At 34.0% G+C, this 19,700-nt stretch overlaps 1 protein-coding gene across 15 annotated transcripts in view; it reads right to left on the bottom strand.

Annotated features, from left to right (window-relative positions):
• Positions 1-19,700, bottom strand: part of LOC126741664 (voltage-dependent calcium channel type A subunit alpha-1) — a 771,245-nt gene that overhangs the window by 336,077 nt on the left and 415,468 nt on the right. For 11 of the 15 annotated variants that reach the window (XM_050448203.1, XM_050448189.1, XM_050448197.1 and 8 more), the window contains one exon: positions 7,007-7,039. The exons of 3 other annotated variants lie outside the window; for them this stretch is intronic. In XM_050448203.1, coding sequence (XP_050304160.1) covers positions 7,007-7,039 — 33 coding nt within the window. The remainder of the gene's footprint in view (positions 1-7,006; positions 7,040-19,700) is intronic. One more of the 15 variants, XM_050448191.1, reaches the window with a different exon arrangement.

Here is a 19,700-nt window from a genome sequence, read left to right as displayed (position 1 = left end):
GAAAGTCTGGCAAATAAAGATCCTGGAAAGTTGTCCCATGCTCGCTGGCTTACTACAGCCAACAGGATACTGCGTTTATATGTAGCCACCGAAAACCCCCTATCAAACCTAGTTATTTTATCAGAATTTATTATGAAAGTATATGCCCCTGTTTGATCTACAACGGAGCATGACATTTGTAGAAAGCAATTACTCTTTCCAGAACTTTTCCACCTAAAGTTACTAAAATAGTCGACAATGACCTTGCCGCCACTGCCTATTTTGCCCATTCTGAAAATTTGCTCTTAGCAATGCTAACAGACCCAAGGCCTCATATAAAGACATTGGCTGTGAGAAGAATAAAAAAATGCAGAATGCATCCCAGCAATGAAGTGAGGGTCTTTAGGGTACCTTCGATCAACTTAGCCGCTGAGGATTACATTGATTTAATAGACTGGCAAAAAACAGTAATTTCTGAACCACCCTTAACAGTTGCTCTTAAAAATGAAGATTTGGATAATTTATTAAAAGGTACATTAGTGCCAAACTTTGAGAAATTTCCATGTCACACTCAGGCAGTAGAACGCTGCGTCAAACTAGTTACTGAGGCCTCTACTAAAGTGTATGGCTACGTTCGAATGAAATTAGAAGGTCGACAAATGTTACCAATTTTTGATAACAGGTCGCAATATTTTGAAAAACGTAACGTGACTTAAGTAAGGTTAGAAATATATGGGTGGGAGGGTCCCCAATTGGGAGGAACTCCAGGTGTAGATACCTCCGCGTGGTGGGTTCTGGGTTGATTAGTATAGTTAAATATTTAAAATTATACTAATCAAGCAAAAGGCTACACGAGTGCATGTGCACAATCATACAAATATGTTGATTTATGGTATATATTTGATTTTTTTAAAAATGTCTTCGTTCATGGGGTGGGTTAAAATGCTTACTATTATCTTTAAATTTTTTCTGGGAATATAACAGATTAATTAAAAAAGATTTTAAGGTAGCGCCCCTAATTTTTTTGACAAAAAAATTTTGATCCCTAAAATAGCCCCTGGGCCCGGTTAACTTTTTTTTTTTTAATTTAAAACATTTCCCTGCCTGTATTATAACAAAAGGCACCTTTTTCAAACTAGCGACTTTGAAAAAATCGGCTTTTTTCGGCCCACCTAGTGCATACAGACGCCAAAAAATATTTGGTTAAAAATATTTGGCAACGTTGGATTTTTATCAGTTTTGTTTTGACGGAACAAGTGTTGTGTTGTAAATCATGGCGTCGTATCAGAAACTAGGTAATATTTGCATTATTTTCGATTGTTTTGATAAAATACTGATTAAATTCAAATAAATTGACTGCTATTTAGTAAATCAAGAAATATACGTACAGAAAATGTAACGTCGCTCTACAGAGTGTTCGGCTTTTGATTTTGTGCAGTATTTTGGACGTCGGGACTGTATTTGGTTCAAGTTTTTACTTTTTACCCAAAAATGTTAAATTTTATTGTTGTTATTATTTCGTCTTTTTTTTAAGGTGGTATGCAACCACTGACGGATAAAGATCTTGAAGAGATTCTAAATGACAGTGACTTCTACTTGAGCGATGATGAGGAGGAAATCACCACCGAAAACAGTGAATCAATTGAGGCAAATGATAATGAAGACGACGAGCCGGCGCCGGCAGACGGCATTTGGCTTCTGACGCCATTGTGTAGCGCGTAACTCGGTTCAAACCAATTTATTTCCAACCCGTGTGAGTCATACCTACCATCCAACCACAAAAAAATTACTCCAGTCCAGACGAGCAAATTTTGTTTTAAAAGATTCAGAGATTTGGTGGCCGCCAGCCTTTAGACAGTGGAGAAGGTAGTGGGAGAAATTTTAATAAGAGCGCCACTTGATTTAAATATTTTACACCAAACCCTGATATATTATGATGGTAATATAAGCCCCCTTTAATCAAGAAAATGATGACCTATATTTATGCTTGTACCTAGATCCTAAAAGCTGAAAATAATTTGGGAAAAACTCAAATAACAATCCATAGGTCCACCAGATTGATACAATCATCCAAGAATTTACATAGTCACTTCCATTTATATAAAAAAAAATTAAATTCCACTGAGATATTTAAATTTAGATAATTATTCAAAATGTAATACTGTAGTAATTTTAAATAAATAAAAAAATTGAGAAAAGAATTAAGAGTTACTTGAGGTATGCTTAAGGCGAGGAATTAGTAAAAAAAAAACAAATCCGCACTGAACTACTGTTCAAGGGAAAATTCCAAAACGTGATCACGTGTTGTTTACAAGAAGTATATGTTTGGAGCCTAATTCACAAAACCTCACTAGCCCTAAATACCTTTTACAAACTCTAGTCAAGTCACATTAATCTAAATAAAACTTTTAAATAGTAAGGTTCGAATTTGAAAGCCTATTAATGGTATGTTGGTGCAATAAAACCTATTAACCAACAGCCAACATTATGACTAAATATGTTATTTGTAGCAAATAGCCGATCCCTTACAAGGTGATCCAGGCTCAATGTCAAAATCAATGATGTCGATGCTCGACTCAAATGAAAACCCTCAGGTTAATGTTAATAGACTTAGCAAGAACCCCTTAACGTTTTTGTTTTACATAAAAGAAATTAAACCCATAAAATTCAAATTAATAAATCAACCCCTAACCCTAAATCAAACCATTCAATAAGAGAAAAATAAAATAAAATGTGCAAAAACTTGCGTGTCCTCTAATCTCTTGTGTATTTTGGCTAAAGTAGCCTAACTCGACAGAGCAATCAGTCAGCTACAACCAGGGTAACGACCACATGGGCAAGTCGATTTCAGGCAAGTTTCAATGCAAAATCGCAGAGCCACAGTACAATGCTCAGTCCAGGCTGTGTTGAGGCTCACTTCAGCCGGTCTCCAACAGTGTTGGGATGACCAGAAGAAACCAGAGAATAGGAAGAGACCAGAGAATAGGGGAGAGAATGAGAAAAAGGAGAATCCCATAAATGGTGTGGGAGCAGCCGACTAAATCCAAAAATATCAGGTCAATCCGAAATCCTCTCGGCTACAACTTCCCACTGGACGTTCATCAAATTAAACCCCAAAACTTGGGAGGAATATTGTTCCATTCAACCGAATTACCGGCAAGATGAACTTAAATTTTCCTTTTTTTTTTAAAACCACAAAATGTCGACTGTTCTTTCTGATAACGGGATGGCTACAGGCTGGACAAGGAACTGACAACTAACCAGACAGTGACAGGTGACACTGGCAGTGAACTTGTCACTCTCTCTCTTCGACACGATCTGACCCTGCCTCTTGGTGCAAACTACGCGGAGCCTCACTCGATCAAAATAGAAATTCCGTGATACCACAGCAAAATGATACTACTCGGATATTAAAACATGGAAAACTAACAAAATTTTCCCAACGGGGCTACGAAATTCCAATTTTCCTCTTACGTCGCTCTGCCTGATTTATGACGCTCCGTCATCCTCCAAATGGAAACCAAACTTTAATGGGAAACAGCAACGCTGCCAAACCTCCACAACAAGTGTGTCAATAGTCATAACTGTCAATCGGCTAGTAGGGTTAGAAACCAGATGTCAAGGCACGTTTATTTACTAAAACTTAACTTGAAGAATTGCAGGGAAATATAGCAAGCAAAACTGGGGAGGCCAATTTCAAATCAATTAGGATACCTTGCCCAACATGATTCCGCTATAGAAGAAAGTGTTTGTAAGTTTTCCTACACTAAGAGATCACCATCTAAAAGGTCTTATTTACTCCACTCATAGCGCAATCTGTGGCATAACAGCACCCTCTAGAAGTCCCTCCATACCCCAGACATATACTGGCCTCATAGAAACTCTTGACAAACAAATCAAAGGTCAGAAAGTTCCCAACACCAGGTACATGAATAGGGACTAAGGAAACATAATACGACTAACTCCACAGAGGTGTGCTGACAGGATAGGGTAGGTAAATACATTCCTAAAAATAATCAAACCCCAAAAGCCTTAAAAAAATAAATTGCATTACTATTAAACCCCAAATTCCATTTATAAAACTGTAAATCACACAACCCTTTCAAGCCGATACCAAAACCCATAAACTTTTGCCCGAATTACATGCTTAGGGCAAAATCTGCATGTAACAATTGAAGAGGAGTCTGATGACGATAATGTTCCCTTATCCAGAATAAGAGAGTAGGTTCTCCAGGAGCAAACAAAAAATAAAACCGCAGAAATAAAATGGAAAATAAATGTTTTTGAAAGTCGAGAAGATGTCTACCTTGATCCGGAATGGCAGTTACAAGATGATCATGAGTATTGGACACCCCTCCACTATTTTTATGAATACTTTCCAGATTATTTTTGGGGAAATTTATCAGAACAAAGTAATATTCGTGCCATGCAAGCAAATGAAAAAAAACCATTAAAGTCAACAGCCAAAGAATATCGAATATTGACTGGAATACATATTTTAATGGGCATTTTTGGACCACGGCTGCGGTTGTATTTTATGAAGTGAATTGAAATATCTTGCATTACTCAGCTACCTAGAGACCGTATTTTTAAATTAAAAAATTTTCTACATGTTGTTAACAATCTTAGTGTTTCAAATGAGGTAAAGCAGTCAAATCGACTATGGAAAGTTCAACCTATCATCGATGCGATTCGTAAAAAGTGTATTTCTTTACCAAGGAGTAAAGAATTGAGCATCGACGAACAGATGATTCCCTTCACAGGCCTAACTGCTCTCCGACAGTACGTTAAAAACAAGCCGAATCCAGTAGGACTCAAAAATTTTGTTTTAGCTACACCTTCCGGACTGGTTTTAGATTTTATGATTTATTAAGGTGCAAAAACTTGGCCAGATGGTTCTCCCGATCAAAATTTGGGAATAGGTGGATTGGTTGTAAAGAAGCTTTTAGAAGATTTGTCGCCAGGGCACATAATTTATTTTGATCGTTAATTTACTTCAGTCAAGCTACTGGATCATTTACTAACAAAAGGAATTTTGGGAACAGGGACAATTTTGAACAACAGAATTCCGCGACATCTTAGGAGCAAAATAAAAAATGATAAAGAGCTCCTCTCGAATGGTCGTGGTTCCTTTGATGAGTTTGTGCGAGAAGACAAAAAAATGACCATTCTGAAATGGATGGACAATAGATCAGTAATAATGGCATCAACATCTTCAGGCACTGTGCCAGTAACAGAAGTACGCCGATGGGACAAGAAAAATAATAAGTACCTTCTTGTTTCATGTCCAAACACTGTCACTAGTTACAACCATTCTATGGGAGGAGTGGACATGTGTGATAGATTAATATCTTACTATCGCATTTGTATGCGAACAAAAAAATGGCCGGTAAGAGTTTTCTGGCATTTTGTGGACTTGGCAATTACAAATTCGTGGATTGGATACCGCCAAGACTGCTTCGCTTGTGGAGATAGAAAAACTCTATCATGGATTTACTTGAATTTAAACTGTATATCGGGAAATCTCTTGCCCTTGGGGCACAAGCAAAAGGTTTTCAAGATTCAACTTCTTCATTAGATGAAGAAACAAGTCAATCTGCTAAAAAATGCAAGAAGTCGGAGATGCCACCAAGAGATGTCAGGACCACTGGTAATGAACATCTAACCAATATGGAGTGTTAATAACAAAAATTCCTATATGCGCTGCCGTAATCAAGGCTGTACAAAGAAAACAAGATTTTTTTGTGTGAAATGTAAGCTTTATTTATGCATTTCTCCAGAGAGGCAATTTTTTTTTGAGTTTCATAATTAGAGACTTAAGTCCAATTGTCCAAAACACTGGACATTTTTTTATAATATAAAATACTGGTATTTTTTTCTGTATTAATTTTTTTTTGTAAAAATTTTTTTTTGTAAAAATTTTTTTTTGCTTTTCTTAAATCCTAATAAACCTATTTTATTAAAAGTTTCACAAAAAAAAGTAAAACAATTCCTTGGGTCTGAAAAGGATAAGCCTAATCTCGACCATCAATACCTGTAAGTATTTTTTTAAATTTGCGATGTTGGATCTTGTCGAAAGCTTCTCCAAAGTCTATAAAGTAAACCTACAGATCTCCAAATAACACAGAAACTTAAGGTTAGGAAGAATCAACAGCACTCTGTATATGTTAAATGCATTAATGAGATCAATTAGCCGCCATCTCAACGGGGGTATCTTAAAAGCCGAGTCGACAAGAAAATTGCGAGCGTTATTGCATAAATGAAACTAGAGATAAGACGTTAAACTGCCGAACTTAAGTTGTGCAGTAAGCTCTTCCAAATGGATAACGTCATACTATAAATGCCGTGTTATCATTTGTATGATATTATTTTCCATACTATTCTAGTGAACTACCTTCAAAGGGCCAATTATTCATATTTTTTTACTTTCACCTTTCCTAATTTATATTGTCACGGTCGAAAGCGATTGACAGCGGCCATAGAAATGAAGCAACTTACTAAGGGTTAAACTAAATTCATTAATTTATCGATAAAAACGGGTCTGACAAGGCCAAGTTCATTTGAGACCCTCTGTTCTCAGTTCCCTAGTTTATAGTTTAAGCAATCCAAACAAAGACCATTACACATTTGAAAATATGTAAATTAATGTATTAAAATAGGTAAAACTATACCCTGTAAATAATTTTTGTAATACAAAGTGCCCAAAATATAAAATATGTTCTTTTAAAACAATTAATACATTTATTACTGTCGAGTATAATAATTGGGGCACCTTGCACTGAAGCAAAAGAAGTTATCTAGAAGGAAGATATAGTTTTAATTCTACAGAAGGAGAAGATCTAATGTGGGTACCAGCCAAAAGCCATATAATTTTGATTAATTTATATTTTGTTTTTCTTTCTAAGTATAGAAAAGAAACACAAACATTAGCATAGTACATTGTTTTGTTAGTAATATTTAAAAGCATTCTACAATTTTGTTTACAATATTCTAATTTTGTTATTTTTACTTTATTTCAGCTGCGTACCTTTTAGCTTTTTGTTAGATTCTGTAAGAAACACTGGGAATTAAAAAGGCATATCAGTAAATAAAAAAACTAACATGCACAACGTCCATTTGAAATTAAAATGAACGTTCTGCATAAAATGTAAATTTTATAAATAAAAAATCATAAAGGTTTTGAAAACCATGCATTTTAATAACCATCACATTAAATTTTTTCTAAAATAGTTCCAAAAAAACTATTCTATTCTATCCTTTTTTAAAGAGCTGAGAAATGCGTTGATAATTAGAAACTACACAGTTGACCGATGATGAATATATTAGAAAAATGGTTTTTCAAAAAAATTAAATGATTTTAAAAATCGAAATTTAACTATTTTTATTATAGTGTCAACAATATTCAGCATTAGAAAACATAATAGTGTATTTACTTTTTTTATTCAATACTTATCTTACAATTCATAATGTATTTATTAATTTTTTACAACGGTTCAAAAAATGTTTGCAAAACTTTTAACAAAAATTCTACAACAGCCTGAATTATCTGTTAGGGGCCTACAAGTACCTATGATTTACGCGGATTTCTTAAAAGCATTTGATAGAGTCAAGAACTATTACTGAAAAAGCTGCAGGACATGGTATTAAGTAATTCTATTTTGTGCTGGCCATGTAAATTTGTCACTACTAGAACTCAGTATCTTAGAATACTATAGCATTTTTCCCGGTCATTAAATGTAAATTAAAATTGTAGAAACTAGTCAACTAATTTATTTACACACTTCACTAGAGATATTTATTTTTCCTGTATTTACATATTTAAATCTCGCGCCAATATTCCGAACTTAACTTCCTTGAAATGACAACTAACAACTGACGTACATTGGCGATGCGGTTTCTTATATACTCGGCAGAACGTTCTGTTTTTGAAGGTGGTCAGTCAGTTTATACTTGATAACGGTTGGAGATACTTACCAACCAAAACGTCGTGTTACATTAAATAATTAAGACAATGCAAGTTCGACAAGATGTTTTCGGAAGAACGCTGTTACGGAAGATTTTCGCTAACCTTCGAGACGTCGTGTGGTGTGCCACTTGTATCATTCCGGAATGACGGAGAATCAGCTGAGCCATATTTTAGCGAATATGCGGCTATAAGCGTCTTTAAGACATCTCATTCGAGCGATCAAGTCATAACGTCACCGTATAAGGCGCTTATAAACTCGATATGTCAAAGTCAAAGGGAAACTATACAAACAGTAATAAACAATAAATATTGATATCAATTTTTTGATATTTTTTTAGAGTAGAAGCATTATATTTCTTAGTATTAGTTTAAATTTATTTAATATTAATGTCTCATATACATTAACAGTTAAGACATCCAAACCAAATAAAAATGCAGAAAATAATAAATTATCAAAAGAGCGAATCGATTTGCAAAAAATACATTGAAGAACGTAAAGGTGAGGTTGCGCGGATATTTTTTTAAAATTGATTTTTGATTTAGTTTGTGTTTATTTCTGTGTGAAAAAATATTTGAGTGAGGTTATGTTTACGCCAGTAACTTTTTTGTTTATTGTATTTCCTCTTGATCTGATCCCTAAAATGTATGAGATCAGATTTAGACTCAAAACGTTTTGAAAACTTAGACAAATGGGTGTTTTCATGGTTTAGGTTAATCTCTAAAGCGAATGCAATACCGATGAAAGGTATATCTAATATTTACTAATATTTTTAGACTCTGACAGCTGTTAGACATGACGTCATTCGAGCGCAACCATATGATGACGTAACGCTTAAGACATTGTAAGGCAACCGAGTAAAATGCTTACTCGCTAAAGTATGGCTCTGGTTTCTCGGTATTTACAAGATTGACAGACAATTTTAGATCACACAAGAGATTTGTACATTCAGCTCTACCACAGTATTCATGCTATAGTTTATAATCGTTCTGCTTTTTAGTAGAGATATATCAAATATTTGATAAAGTGTGACTTTCTTAAGGCTTTAGGTCTATTTGAGTATAAATTAATGCAACTTTGGACTAAAGGGGACTAGACTGATGCTATATGTACTGACTTATATGATGCGTTTAACAGTGCCAAGTTAACAGGGAGAGATATTAGTTCTCTTAGGAATACCTCAATGTTCTCACTATGCTACTTTTATCCTTTAATCTGTTTATGAATATCTGTTTGTGAATATGATAATGGTAAGTATGTTTACCGTCAATCAACAAATTTCCGTTTAGAATTTGAATGTTATATGCGGCTAGTCAATGATGGATTTTTTTCGAACATTGATTATCTATCTTTTTATAGATCGATTATAGAAGTATGGTTAGATGAGCATATAAGTTTTGTTAATAATATTTAGAAAGAGATTTCAGGCTAGATAGTCTATTGAGGATGGTGGAATATATGTCGACTACCCTGAAGTGTTTCCTGCATGCTGGATGGATGATTTTAGAACCGTTAACTATTTTGACGTGAATAACTATTTAGCTGGTGTTGATTGGGTTGAGTGTTTTGGCAATGTGAATATTTATACAGTTGTATAATATGTAGTCATATTATGTTGTGTGTGTTGACTACTGTCAAGCAGCAAAAATTTGAGTTAAATTATTGATTTTCTAGAACACATGTTTTTATGTTAAATTGGGTTATGGAATGAAGAGTTTTGTTTTTATGACGATTTTTTGCTAGATCTAAATTGGTGTTGCTTGTTTAGCTAATTAAAATCTTGACAAATTAAGATATCGTTTAATTTTATGTTCAACAATCTTACATGGTGTCAGGTCGGTACGGATTTATTAATTCCAGCTAGTTTTCGATATAACCGTGAGTTAGCCCGTTAAACTGTGATAGGTAAAAATTTAAATGGAAGGCTTGTTTAAACCCACCGAACCCCTAGTGCTTCATGGAAACATTGCTTAGAATTGGGCAAAGTTCTCCCAGAAATTTGATGTATTTTTACAAATAACAGATTTAGCATCAAAGGGAGAGGAAAAAAGGTAGCAGTATTTCTAAACCTCATCGGAGATGATGGTTTAGAATTATTTAATAGTTTTACCTGGACAAATGGTTATGAGAAAAAGATTGAAAAAATCTTTGGGAAGTTTGAGGAATACTGTGCCCCAAAGGCAAACATAACATTTGAGCGCTTTAAATTCAATACAATCTGTCAAAAAGAAGGACAGTCTTTTGACATTTCCTAACAGAGTTGAGCAAAGGTGTCAGAACAACAGCTTACAAAGATAAGGATGATATGGTACAAGATAGAATTGTCGTTGGTATATTGGAGAGAACCACACAAGAACGGTTGCTTCGAGAGAGTAAGTTAACACTTGAGAAAGCAATAGAGTTTTGTAGGGCTGTTAAAGTAAGCAAGGCCAAGCTGAGATGCTGCAACAGGAAGGTGCAGTTCATGCTATATCTAGTTCAAAGTCAGCAAAGGACTAATATAGCAGCAAGAAGGTTTGCAAATATTGTGGGTATAAGCATAGTAAGTCTGGCAAGTGTCCGGCATACAAAAAAACTTGTGCTAAATTCCAAGGTAGTAATCATTTTGCAGGTGTTTATGCTGCAAAGTCTGAAGCAAGGCCTTTAGTCCTTGATGGAAAGAAGTTCAACACTAAATTTAAGAAGAAACATGTACACGAAGTAGAGGCGACAAGTTCTGAGAGCAGTGAGGCAAATCAAGATTGTGACTCGAGTGATGAAGAATATTATGTGAATGTGGTTAAGAAAATTGGTGCCATAGGAACCATGTGGGTGCAAAAAGTAAGTCTTGGCGACTTTAGAGTGGAGTTTAAACTGGATACCGGAGCCGAAGTGAGTCTTTTGCCTTTAAAGATTGCCAAAAAGTGTTTACTAGTAGATAAAATGAACAAAACTAGGGTTACTCTTGTTTCATATGGAAATTGAAATTTAAAAATAAAACCTGTTGGTGAAGTCTCTGTAAATTGCAGAGTTGATAAAAATGAAACTCGAGTTTTGTTCATTATAGTTGATGCCGATGATCAAGTTTCCTTATTAGGTCCGCAGTGGCAAAATTTCCACTTTTAAATCCGACATAGAGTTCAAGTCACTGGATGATGTTGTGAAATTATACCCCGGTGTGTTCAGTGGTCTTGGTAAATTTCCAAGTGAGCACCACATGACATTAAAACCAAATGCGGTCCCAAGTGTTCAACCAGTCAGGAGGGTTCCTAAAGCTCTTCATGAAAGGCTGAAATTAAAATTGGAAGAGCTTGAAGCCGAGGGTGTTATTAAGCAGATTGATAAGCCAACTGAATGGTTAAATACACTTGTATTAGTAGAAAAAAAATGGGTATTTAAGGCTATGCCTTGATCCTAAATATTTAAATTTAGGCATACAAAAAGATCAATTTCTAATTCCAACAGCTGAATAGATTGGCACAAAATTATGTGATAAATCATTTTTTACGGTACTCGATATGAAAGATGGTTACTTTCAAGTTAAAATTAATGATGAGAGTGCTGACTTGTGCACTTTTGGAACTCCGTTTGGACGGTATCAGTTCTGTAGATTACCTTTTGGAATCTCTTCAGCCCCAGAAGTTATTCAAAAGAAAAATTATAAGATATTTGGTGACCTTCCCGGTGTTGTATCATATTTTAATGAACTAATAGTCACAGGGTCAACAAAAGCTAAGCATGATAAAAATTTACAAATTGTTCTAGAAAGAGCCCAAAAATACAGAATAAAATTTAATAATTCAAAAGTTCAATTTAGGTCTTCTAGTGTAACATTTTTGGGACAAATTTACTCAAAAGACGGTATTGAGCTAAATCAGACATATTTTAATGCTATTATTAATCTACCCATTCCAAATAATAAGTCTGATTTACTGAAAATTCTTGGAATGGCAAAATTTTTAGGTAAATTTGTTCCCATTATGTCCAAAGTCACAGCTCCTTTAAGAGATCTTATAAGACAGGATGCTGAATGGAAATGGGAGGATATACATGACCATGCTCTCACACAATTAAAACACCATTTAACTTCAGCACCTATTCTTTCATTTTTTATTCAAACGCACAAACTGAAATTGAAACAGATGCTTCTAAAGATGGCTTGGGATGTTGTCTCTTACAAAATGGTCATCCAGTAGCATTTGCTTCTCTTTAAATCACACAGAAAAAAGGTATGCCCAAATAGAGAAAGAGATGCTAGCCATAGTTTTTGCCTGTCAAAAATTTAATTTTTTTATTTATGGCTTTAAAACTCCAATTAGAGTTTCAAGTGATGATAAGCCCTTAGAGGCTATTTTTAAAAAAGATTTAAATAAAATTTCACCAAGGTTCAAGGTAAAACTCATTCTTTGTAAGAATGCGTTTTAGGCTCCTTAATTATAAGTTAAGTGTCAATTATAAGCCAGGCAAATACCTTAATATAGCGGGCACATTAGCTAGAGCCTACCTCCAAGAAGGAGGTCTTAAATCAGACAATGAATTTGAATATGCCATTCATTTTGTTGAAAAAAATGTACCTGTATCTGAGTCCCGTAAAAATCAATTAAAAAACGAAACTAAAAATGATGCTAAACTTAAACTTGTTTTAGATTTTTGCCTTAATGCTTGGCCTGAAAATGCTCATTTAGTACCTCCAGATATTAAGCAATTTTTTAAAATTAAAAATGATTTGTTTGTGTCTAATAGTATACTCTTTTTTACAAGCAAGATTGTGGTGCCAAGTTCAATGCGTAAGGAAATGCTTGAGCTTTTGCATGTAGTCATTTTGGGGTCGAAAAAAGAAAATCGAGAGCTCGACAAATTTTTTATTGGCCCGGCATTAATACAGATATTGAAAATTTTATAAAAAAAAGTAAAACCTGTGAAAAATTTGCACTTAAACAACAAAAAGAAAGTCTTATTAGTTACCCTGTTCCTGAAAGGCCTTGGGAAAGGTTGGGTTTGGACATATTTACTTATGCGAATGTAAGCAACTTAGTTGTTTATGATGCTTATTCAAATTGGTTAGAAATGCCCATTATTAGAGAGAAATCTATTAATTCTATGTTTTGTGCTTAACAAGATATTCTGTACACATGAAGTACCAGATAAGCTGTGCTGTGACAATGTGCCTTTTAACAGTTATTCTTTTAAATTATTCGCCAAAGAGTGGAATTTTGACATTTTAACTCGCAGTCCAAACTATCCGCGCTCAAATTGACTCGCTGAGAAAGGAGTGGGCATATGTAAGCGTATAATTAAAAAGGCTTTAGATAGCCATCAAGATATTGATGTTGCTTTGTTGCAATAATCGAAATTCCCCTCTGAAAAATCTTGGCTACTCACCATCTGAACTCCTAATGAGTCGAATTTGTAAGACTAAGGTGCTAATTAACTGTGAACTTCTTAAGCCAAAACTCTGCCTAAATGCTGCAGAAAAAATAAGTAGAAAAGAGACATTGTACAAACAGAATTACAATAAAAATTGTAAGGATCTAAAACTGCTGAAAGACAATACCAATGTTGTAGTATTTAATCATGATCAAATGAAGTGGGAACCAGGAAAAATTTGAAATAAACAGCACTACCCTCGTTCTTATATAATTGAGAACTGTAGTGGAAACAAAATTAGAAGAAATAGAGTTGACCTTAAGGAGTCTACATCTAGAAACTTAAATATTCCCACTTTATTTGATGATGAACTTCCTTTGGTTAATGACCCTGATCCCCTTGATGTGTGTAGATCTAATGTAGAATCTGACAATCCGCCCTTGATCAATGATGAGCCAGCTACTACTAGGTCTGGTCGCATTGTCAGAACACCAACTCGTTTAGACTTAAACTCGTTTAGAATAAAACTTAGTGTAAAGGGAAGATATAATATGTAGTCATATTATGTTGTGTGTGTTGCCTACTGTCAAGCAGCACAATTTGAGTTAAATTATTGATTTTTTAGAACACATGTTTTTATATTAAGTTGGGTTATGGAATGAAGAGTTTTGTTTTTATGACGGTTTTTTGCTAGATCTAAGATTGGTGTTGCTTGTTTAGCTAATTAAAATCTTGACAAATTAAGATATCGTTTAATTTTATGTTCAACAATCTTACACAACTACAGAAAGATTTTACTCAATACTTATTGTCTCACCATTTTTGTACCAAGAAAGTGTTTCAAAACATCATCATTTTCCAAATAATTTAGTTTCTAATTTGAGACATTTAATTTGTAAAAAAAAAGAGGCACACAAAATTGTCCTGTATTAATAAATTACTGCGAGTTTTAAACAATATTAATATAGACATTTTTGGTGTTATTAATATAGATATTCGTGTGGCTTTAAAAATCAATTGAACAGGTTAGATTTAGAAAATGTATAAATGTTGCATTACCATTGACATATTTGCTTGCTTTGTTATCGCTACCAATGTGTAAAATATTTTTTTGAGTTCTTTGTTGTTGTAAACTTAAATAAATGAACAAATATTTATTAAATCATTTAAAAAGAACTTTATAGTCGAATATTGAGCTGACTCTGGTAAGACAATCTGGTGAAAGTTCTGAGCTCAGAAAGACCTAAACTAGATTCATTAAAATTAGGTCATAATAAACAAAAGACACAAAAGTACAAAAAAGCAGACACTACATCTTCTTATACCAAACTTCTCATAAGAGAACTATCTGATTAGAGATCTTTCTAAAAATGATTAAAAATATGATTCAGAATTGGCTGGACAAATAGTGACCGATAACGCTATCAAATGCGCACTTAGTGAATTTTGTTCATATAATGCAGTTGGTTCAGATCAAACCATCCCAATGATGTTACTGTCACACCTTGAAGTAACATTTTCCCAACTGATGGCAATTTTTCTAGACAACGTTTCAAGAAGGGACTGCAGTTACTTAGCAAAATCATATAGCCTTATTAGTGGAACATTCTTTCTAATGAAGATCCTGGAGAGGATGGACAAGTGTTCAACTGGTAATTCAACTGGTTCAAGAGGTAATTCTAAAAGAACAACTACTGTGTGAGAATCAACATACATACAACAGTCGACTAAGACTGCTATAAACGCTGTTGTGGAAAAAGTAGAGAGGACCCTCAATAGTAATAGCGGAGTAAAAACCGGCTCGAATTCTCGCGTTTTTTTTTTCGAGGTATAACCAGATAAGTCCTATACTAAATTATTAGGAATATTACTGGGTATCTGAAACAGAGTTCTACGACATCGCTAAGGTGTCCCGATTTTTTATATATTGAAAAAACTTCAAGAATCGCGATAATTTAGAAACTCAACTTTTTGACACATAACTCGCAAAAAATCTCAAAAACCGCTCTAGCTACTAAAATGATTTTTTTTAAATTTTTTAACGCATTACTTTGCACACATATTGCAATAGAAAAAATTGAGGTAGTGTTTTTTTTTGTTATTCAAAAAATTTAAAAAATGTGCTGGTCACCGTTTATGGAGATACTTTTTTCAGCAATCAAAAATTTTTTTTATTTAAAGGAATTTTACCATATAGTCTGCGAAGAAAATGTAGCAGACACATTAAAAAAGTTTTAAATAAAATTGCAACCATTTATCTCTAACAGATTTTGAGTTATCGATTTTTGAATTCGAAGCTCAAATCGCAAGTGATCGCGCGCCAACTGAAAAGGGATTTATTCCACTCACCGCGGGTTGTAGTCACAGACAATTTCTTCTTTTTACTAACTGTACTTTATTACACTGTGCTTAATTTAACTGCACTTTTTACTGCTGTAACAGTCTGTTCAGTTTACTGTAGTACGTTTCTGTCTGACGTGCCGGTTAGTGATTTCGATGTAATACGATTTTAATTAGGATTTGGATTAAATAAAAGGCAGAAAATAAGATTGACAAGGGAAACAAATTCTAAGAAAATGAAAAAAAAAATAGTCGGAGTCGCGTTCTGAGGATAAATCGAAATGAGGGTAGTTCTTATGAACGGTTTGCTCCCATGCATTTGCTGCATGTAAAACTTTTCTCCATAAATAAAAGGCACTCGTTACATAAACACTTCGGGTGGTGCAGCCTCTGTCGGAACAGCAAATTGATAGAGCACTTCGAAGATTTTCCGGTACAGGTTTTTTCGTGGTTAATATAGGAGTCCAATTGTTGTCCACATTGTTCCAACCATAATCGCCAGGATCTTCAGAAGCGGGCTCGGCCAGATGGCTAGTGTACCAAATTTTTATTTGGTAAATGCACCTGAAATATACGATTTTATGAAATAGCTAGGATGTTGTAATTAATAAATTTCTACCTACCTTTTCAAATGCTGCTTAAATGCCTCATCAGTTGGAGGAAGCTCCGCAGCTGTTTGGTTAGTCGTAGTTGCCATGAACAGTCTCAAATCATTCAGGTTTTTGATATTGGCCTTTTTATTTTTGTACAAAAGGAGGAGAATATATTTTGCACTATATGCGATTGCTTCCTTCTATCTCCTTTTTCATTTCCAATAATTTTTTCCCGCAAGTGTCCTTTCTTTTTTCTGATGTCTGAAGTATTGTCTCCAGGCCGGTTTTGGTAGGATTCTGAACTACCAAACTATCGCCTTGGTCTACAGATTTGCCACAAAAAATACATTTCACGTCCATCTCTTCAATGTTTAGAACTACTCATTCACTATATTATACTAACTAAAACACAACCACTCACTATATACTATATGCGCACATTAATCGTCTTTGATTCTTATTTTTAATATTATTTTCGTAAAACAACGCAAGAAGTCATAAAAACAACTAACATAAAAGGGCTAGCGTCTTTGAAAAACTAAAAAAGCACATTTATGTTTTTCCGACTCGCCACTAATCTCAACGAAACGGCGTGCGCAGGATTGCCGGGATGCCGCGCCGGTTTATTTGTATACTACTAGTAGACGCATTTAAAAATATTGTGCATGCCAATTTTTCGAATTTCAAATTTTGGGGTATCAACTGTTCAAATAAATAGGTATTTCAAATTAAAAATTTCAATATAATAAATACCTAGTAAAGCGTACTTGCAGTGCGTGCGGTTAGTAGAAAGTTGCCGCGGGAAAACCTCGAAAGTGTTCCTGCGATTGGAACCCCGAATTGAAAAATCGATAACTCAAGATCTATTAGAGATAAATGGTTGCAGTTTTTTTTTTTACTTTTTTATGTGTCTGCTATATTTTCTTTGCAGACTGTATGGTAAAATTCCTTTAAATAAAAAAGCTTTTCGATTGCTGAAAAAAGTCTCAATAAACGGTGACCAGCACATTTTTAAAATTTTTTGATAAACAAAAAAAAACACTACTTAATTTTTTTTCTATTGCAATATGTCCGCAAAGAGATGCGTTTCAAAATTTAAAAAAAAATCATTTAAGTAGGATCACCTCTACAAAAGGACAAAGCGCTCCAAAAAATTTTGCTCGTGACGTCACGCATTTGGGCCATGCACTTCTGGTTGATTTTCAGGTGAATTCGGCTGTTGACGCTGCCGTTGTTCGTCCACGGAAGGCTGCCAGACTTTGCAGATTGCCGTGAACATTAGGATGCTCTATTACTATCTTAAAATAATTAAATCTATATCTTTAACTGCTCTTACTTTACAATTTAGTTAAAAAAAAGAGTGCATCCTTATTTCTCTTTTCATAATTTAAACTTCCTATTTTTTCAAATTTTATCATTTATCTAATACCTTGTTACTTGCCAATAGGAGTTCTTTCTATATAAATCTGACAGCGGCGCATCTACTAGTTTTGCCACCTGATGAAACGAGAGGTTAGGTTGTTTATATTTATGTTCTGCAGTTGTCGGTATTTATGACGAGATCCGCAGTAAACATAGCTCATTTTTGTGTTTTTTTCTAAAATCGGAACTGTTTATTTCCGCGAAACGCGTATGTTATATTTATGTAAACTCTTCGCGTACTTTTAAATCGCAAAATCGTACTTTCGGACTAGAAAAATCCTCGGAAAAACCGGGTCTCCGGCGCGCCGGCCGGGCGGCGGCGCGGTTTTATTTGTTTATATCAGACTTTAATACTTCAGTTCGTGTTTAATTTAATATTTTTCTCCTAGTTCGGCTTGTAGTTAATATTAGAGTGTAAATATGCCTCAAAAGTGTTGTGTTCCGGGTTGTAACGGAAACTATAAAAACGGACCTAAAGTGCATGTCTTCGGTTTTCCTAAGGATATAAATCTAAGGCGAAAATGGGTAAAAGCCATACACAGAGATGACTTTGAGCCCACAAACAACACCAAAGTATGTGAAGCTCATTTTCCTGAAGGTAGTATAATAAAGAGTACTCAAGTTCAAGATTTCAACACAGGTAAAATTTTTACAATAGAATTACTAAAACCACGGCTAAAAGAAGACTGTACACCATCTATTTTTTTAAATTGCCCTAGTTATTTGTCAAAAATTATAAAAATACGGCCAAGTAAAGATGAAAGGTTTAAAAATATTGACGAGTTGAATTTAGCAAAAGCCCTTGAATTAAGCAAAATTGACTTTGGCGAGCATGAGAAACAAAATAATTTTGACAGTTTTGAAGAGTTTATTGAAAAATTTTCTGCTTTTAAACTACCGAAAGATTGGTTTACTGCTCACAGTGAGTCTCAAGACAGCAAAAAGCTAACAATTTTTAAAATTGAATACACACCTGGTCCATGCATTAATTGGGCAATTGTTTTTAATTTTAATTTAAATGTTGAAACTTTTTTATATAGCTAGCCAGTTTGTGTTTTAACATCAAAATTTAAAACTCCATATACTTCCCATAGTTTAGATGATTTATATGCAATACTTGAAGCAATAGACCTTACTATTATTACCCTGCCTTTGGAGGAAAATGTTACCAATAATGACAACCCCGACTGTGACTTAAATCCAAATACTGCTACCAATACCCTTGGCAATACTATTCTCGATCATGTCAAACCATCAAATGACATAAATAAAATGAAACGTGTGTTTGATTTTGTGTCAAACATACTAAAAAGTTTTAAAAACATTGAAGACAACAAAATAGTGCATTCTTTAGATTTTATTTGTGAACAATTAGCTTTGCTTACAACTGCAAAGGAAAGGTACAGATATTCAAGTAGTACAATAATTTTGACTTCTATAATCTATACTATTAGTCCTCATGCGTACAAGTATTTAAGAGATTATGGATCCCTAATTTTACCACATCCTCAAACTATAATGGGTATTTGTAACAAACACATGACCGATCCCCACATAGATAAAAAAAATGTTTTTAACTTATGCCTGAAATGTGTTTAGTTTACTAAAGGATAATAAGAGATTTGTGACACTACTTTTTGATGAAATTCATATTGACCCTTACATGGACTATAAAGGTAGTAATATCACTGGAACATCAGTCAATAATAAGTCTCTAGCTTCCTCGGCATTTACTTTTATGATTACAAGTGTGTGTTCCAGCTTTAAGGAAGTAGTTCACATAGCTCCCATCTCCAAAATTACATCAGACATACTTCATAATTTTATTAAGACAATTATTGAAAATTTAGAGGAGATTGGGTACATAGTTTTTTCTGTTATAAGTGATAATAATGCCATTAACTGGAAAGCCATGAGTCATTTTTCAACTACAGACCAACTTAGCATTGTTTATCCTCATCCCATAGATAATCAGAGACCATTATTTTACCTATTTGATACAGTTCACTTACTTAAATGTGTATTTAATAATTGGCTTAACTCTAAACCAGACCAA

Source organism: Anthonomus grandis, chromosome 10 (assembly GCF_022605725.1).
Source record: "Anthonomus grandis grandis chromosome 10, icAntGran1.3, whole genome shotgun sequence".
NCBI lineage: Eukaryota > Metazoa > Arthropoda > Insecta > Coleoptera > Curculionidae > Anthonomus > Anthonomus grandis.
The sequence above is the reverse complement of the archived record's forward strand: the minus strand, read 5'-3'. Positions and strand labels throughout refer to the sequence as shown.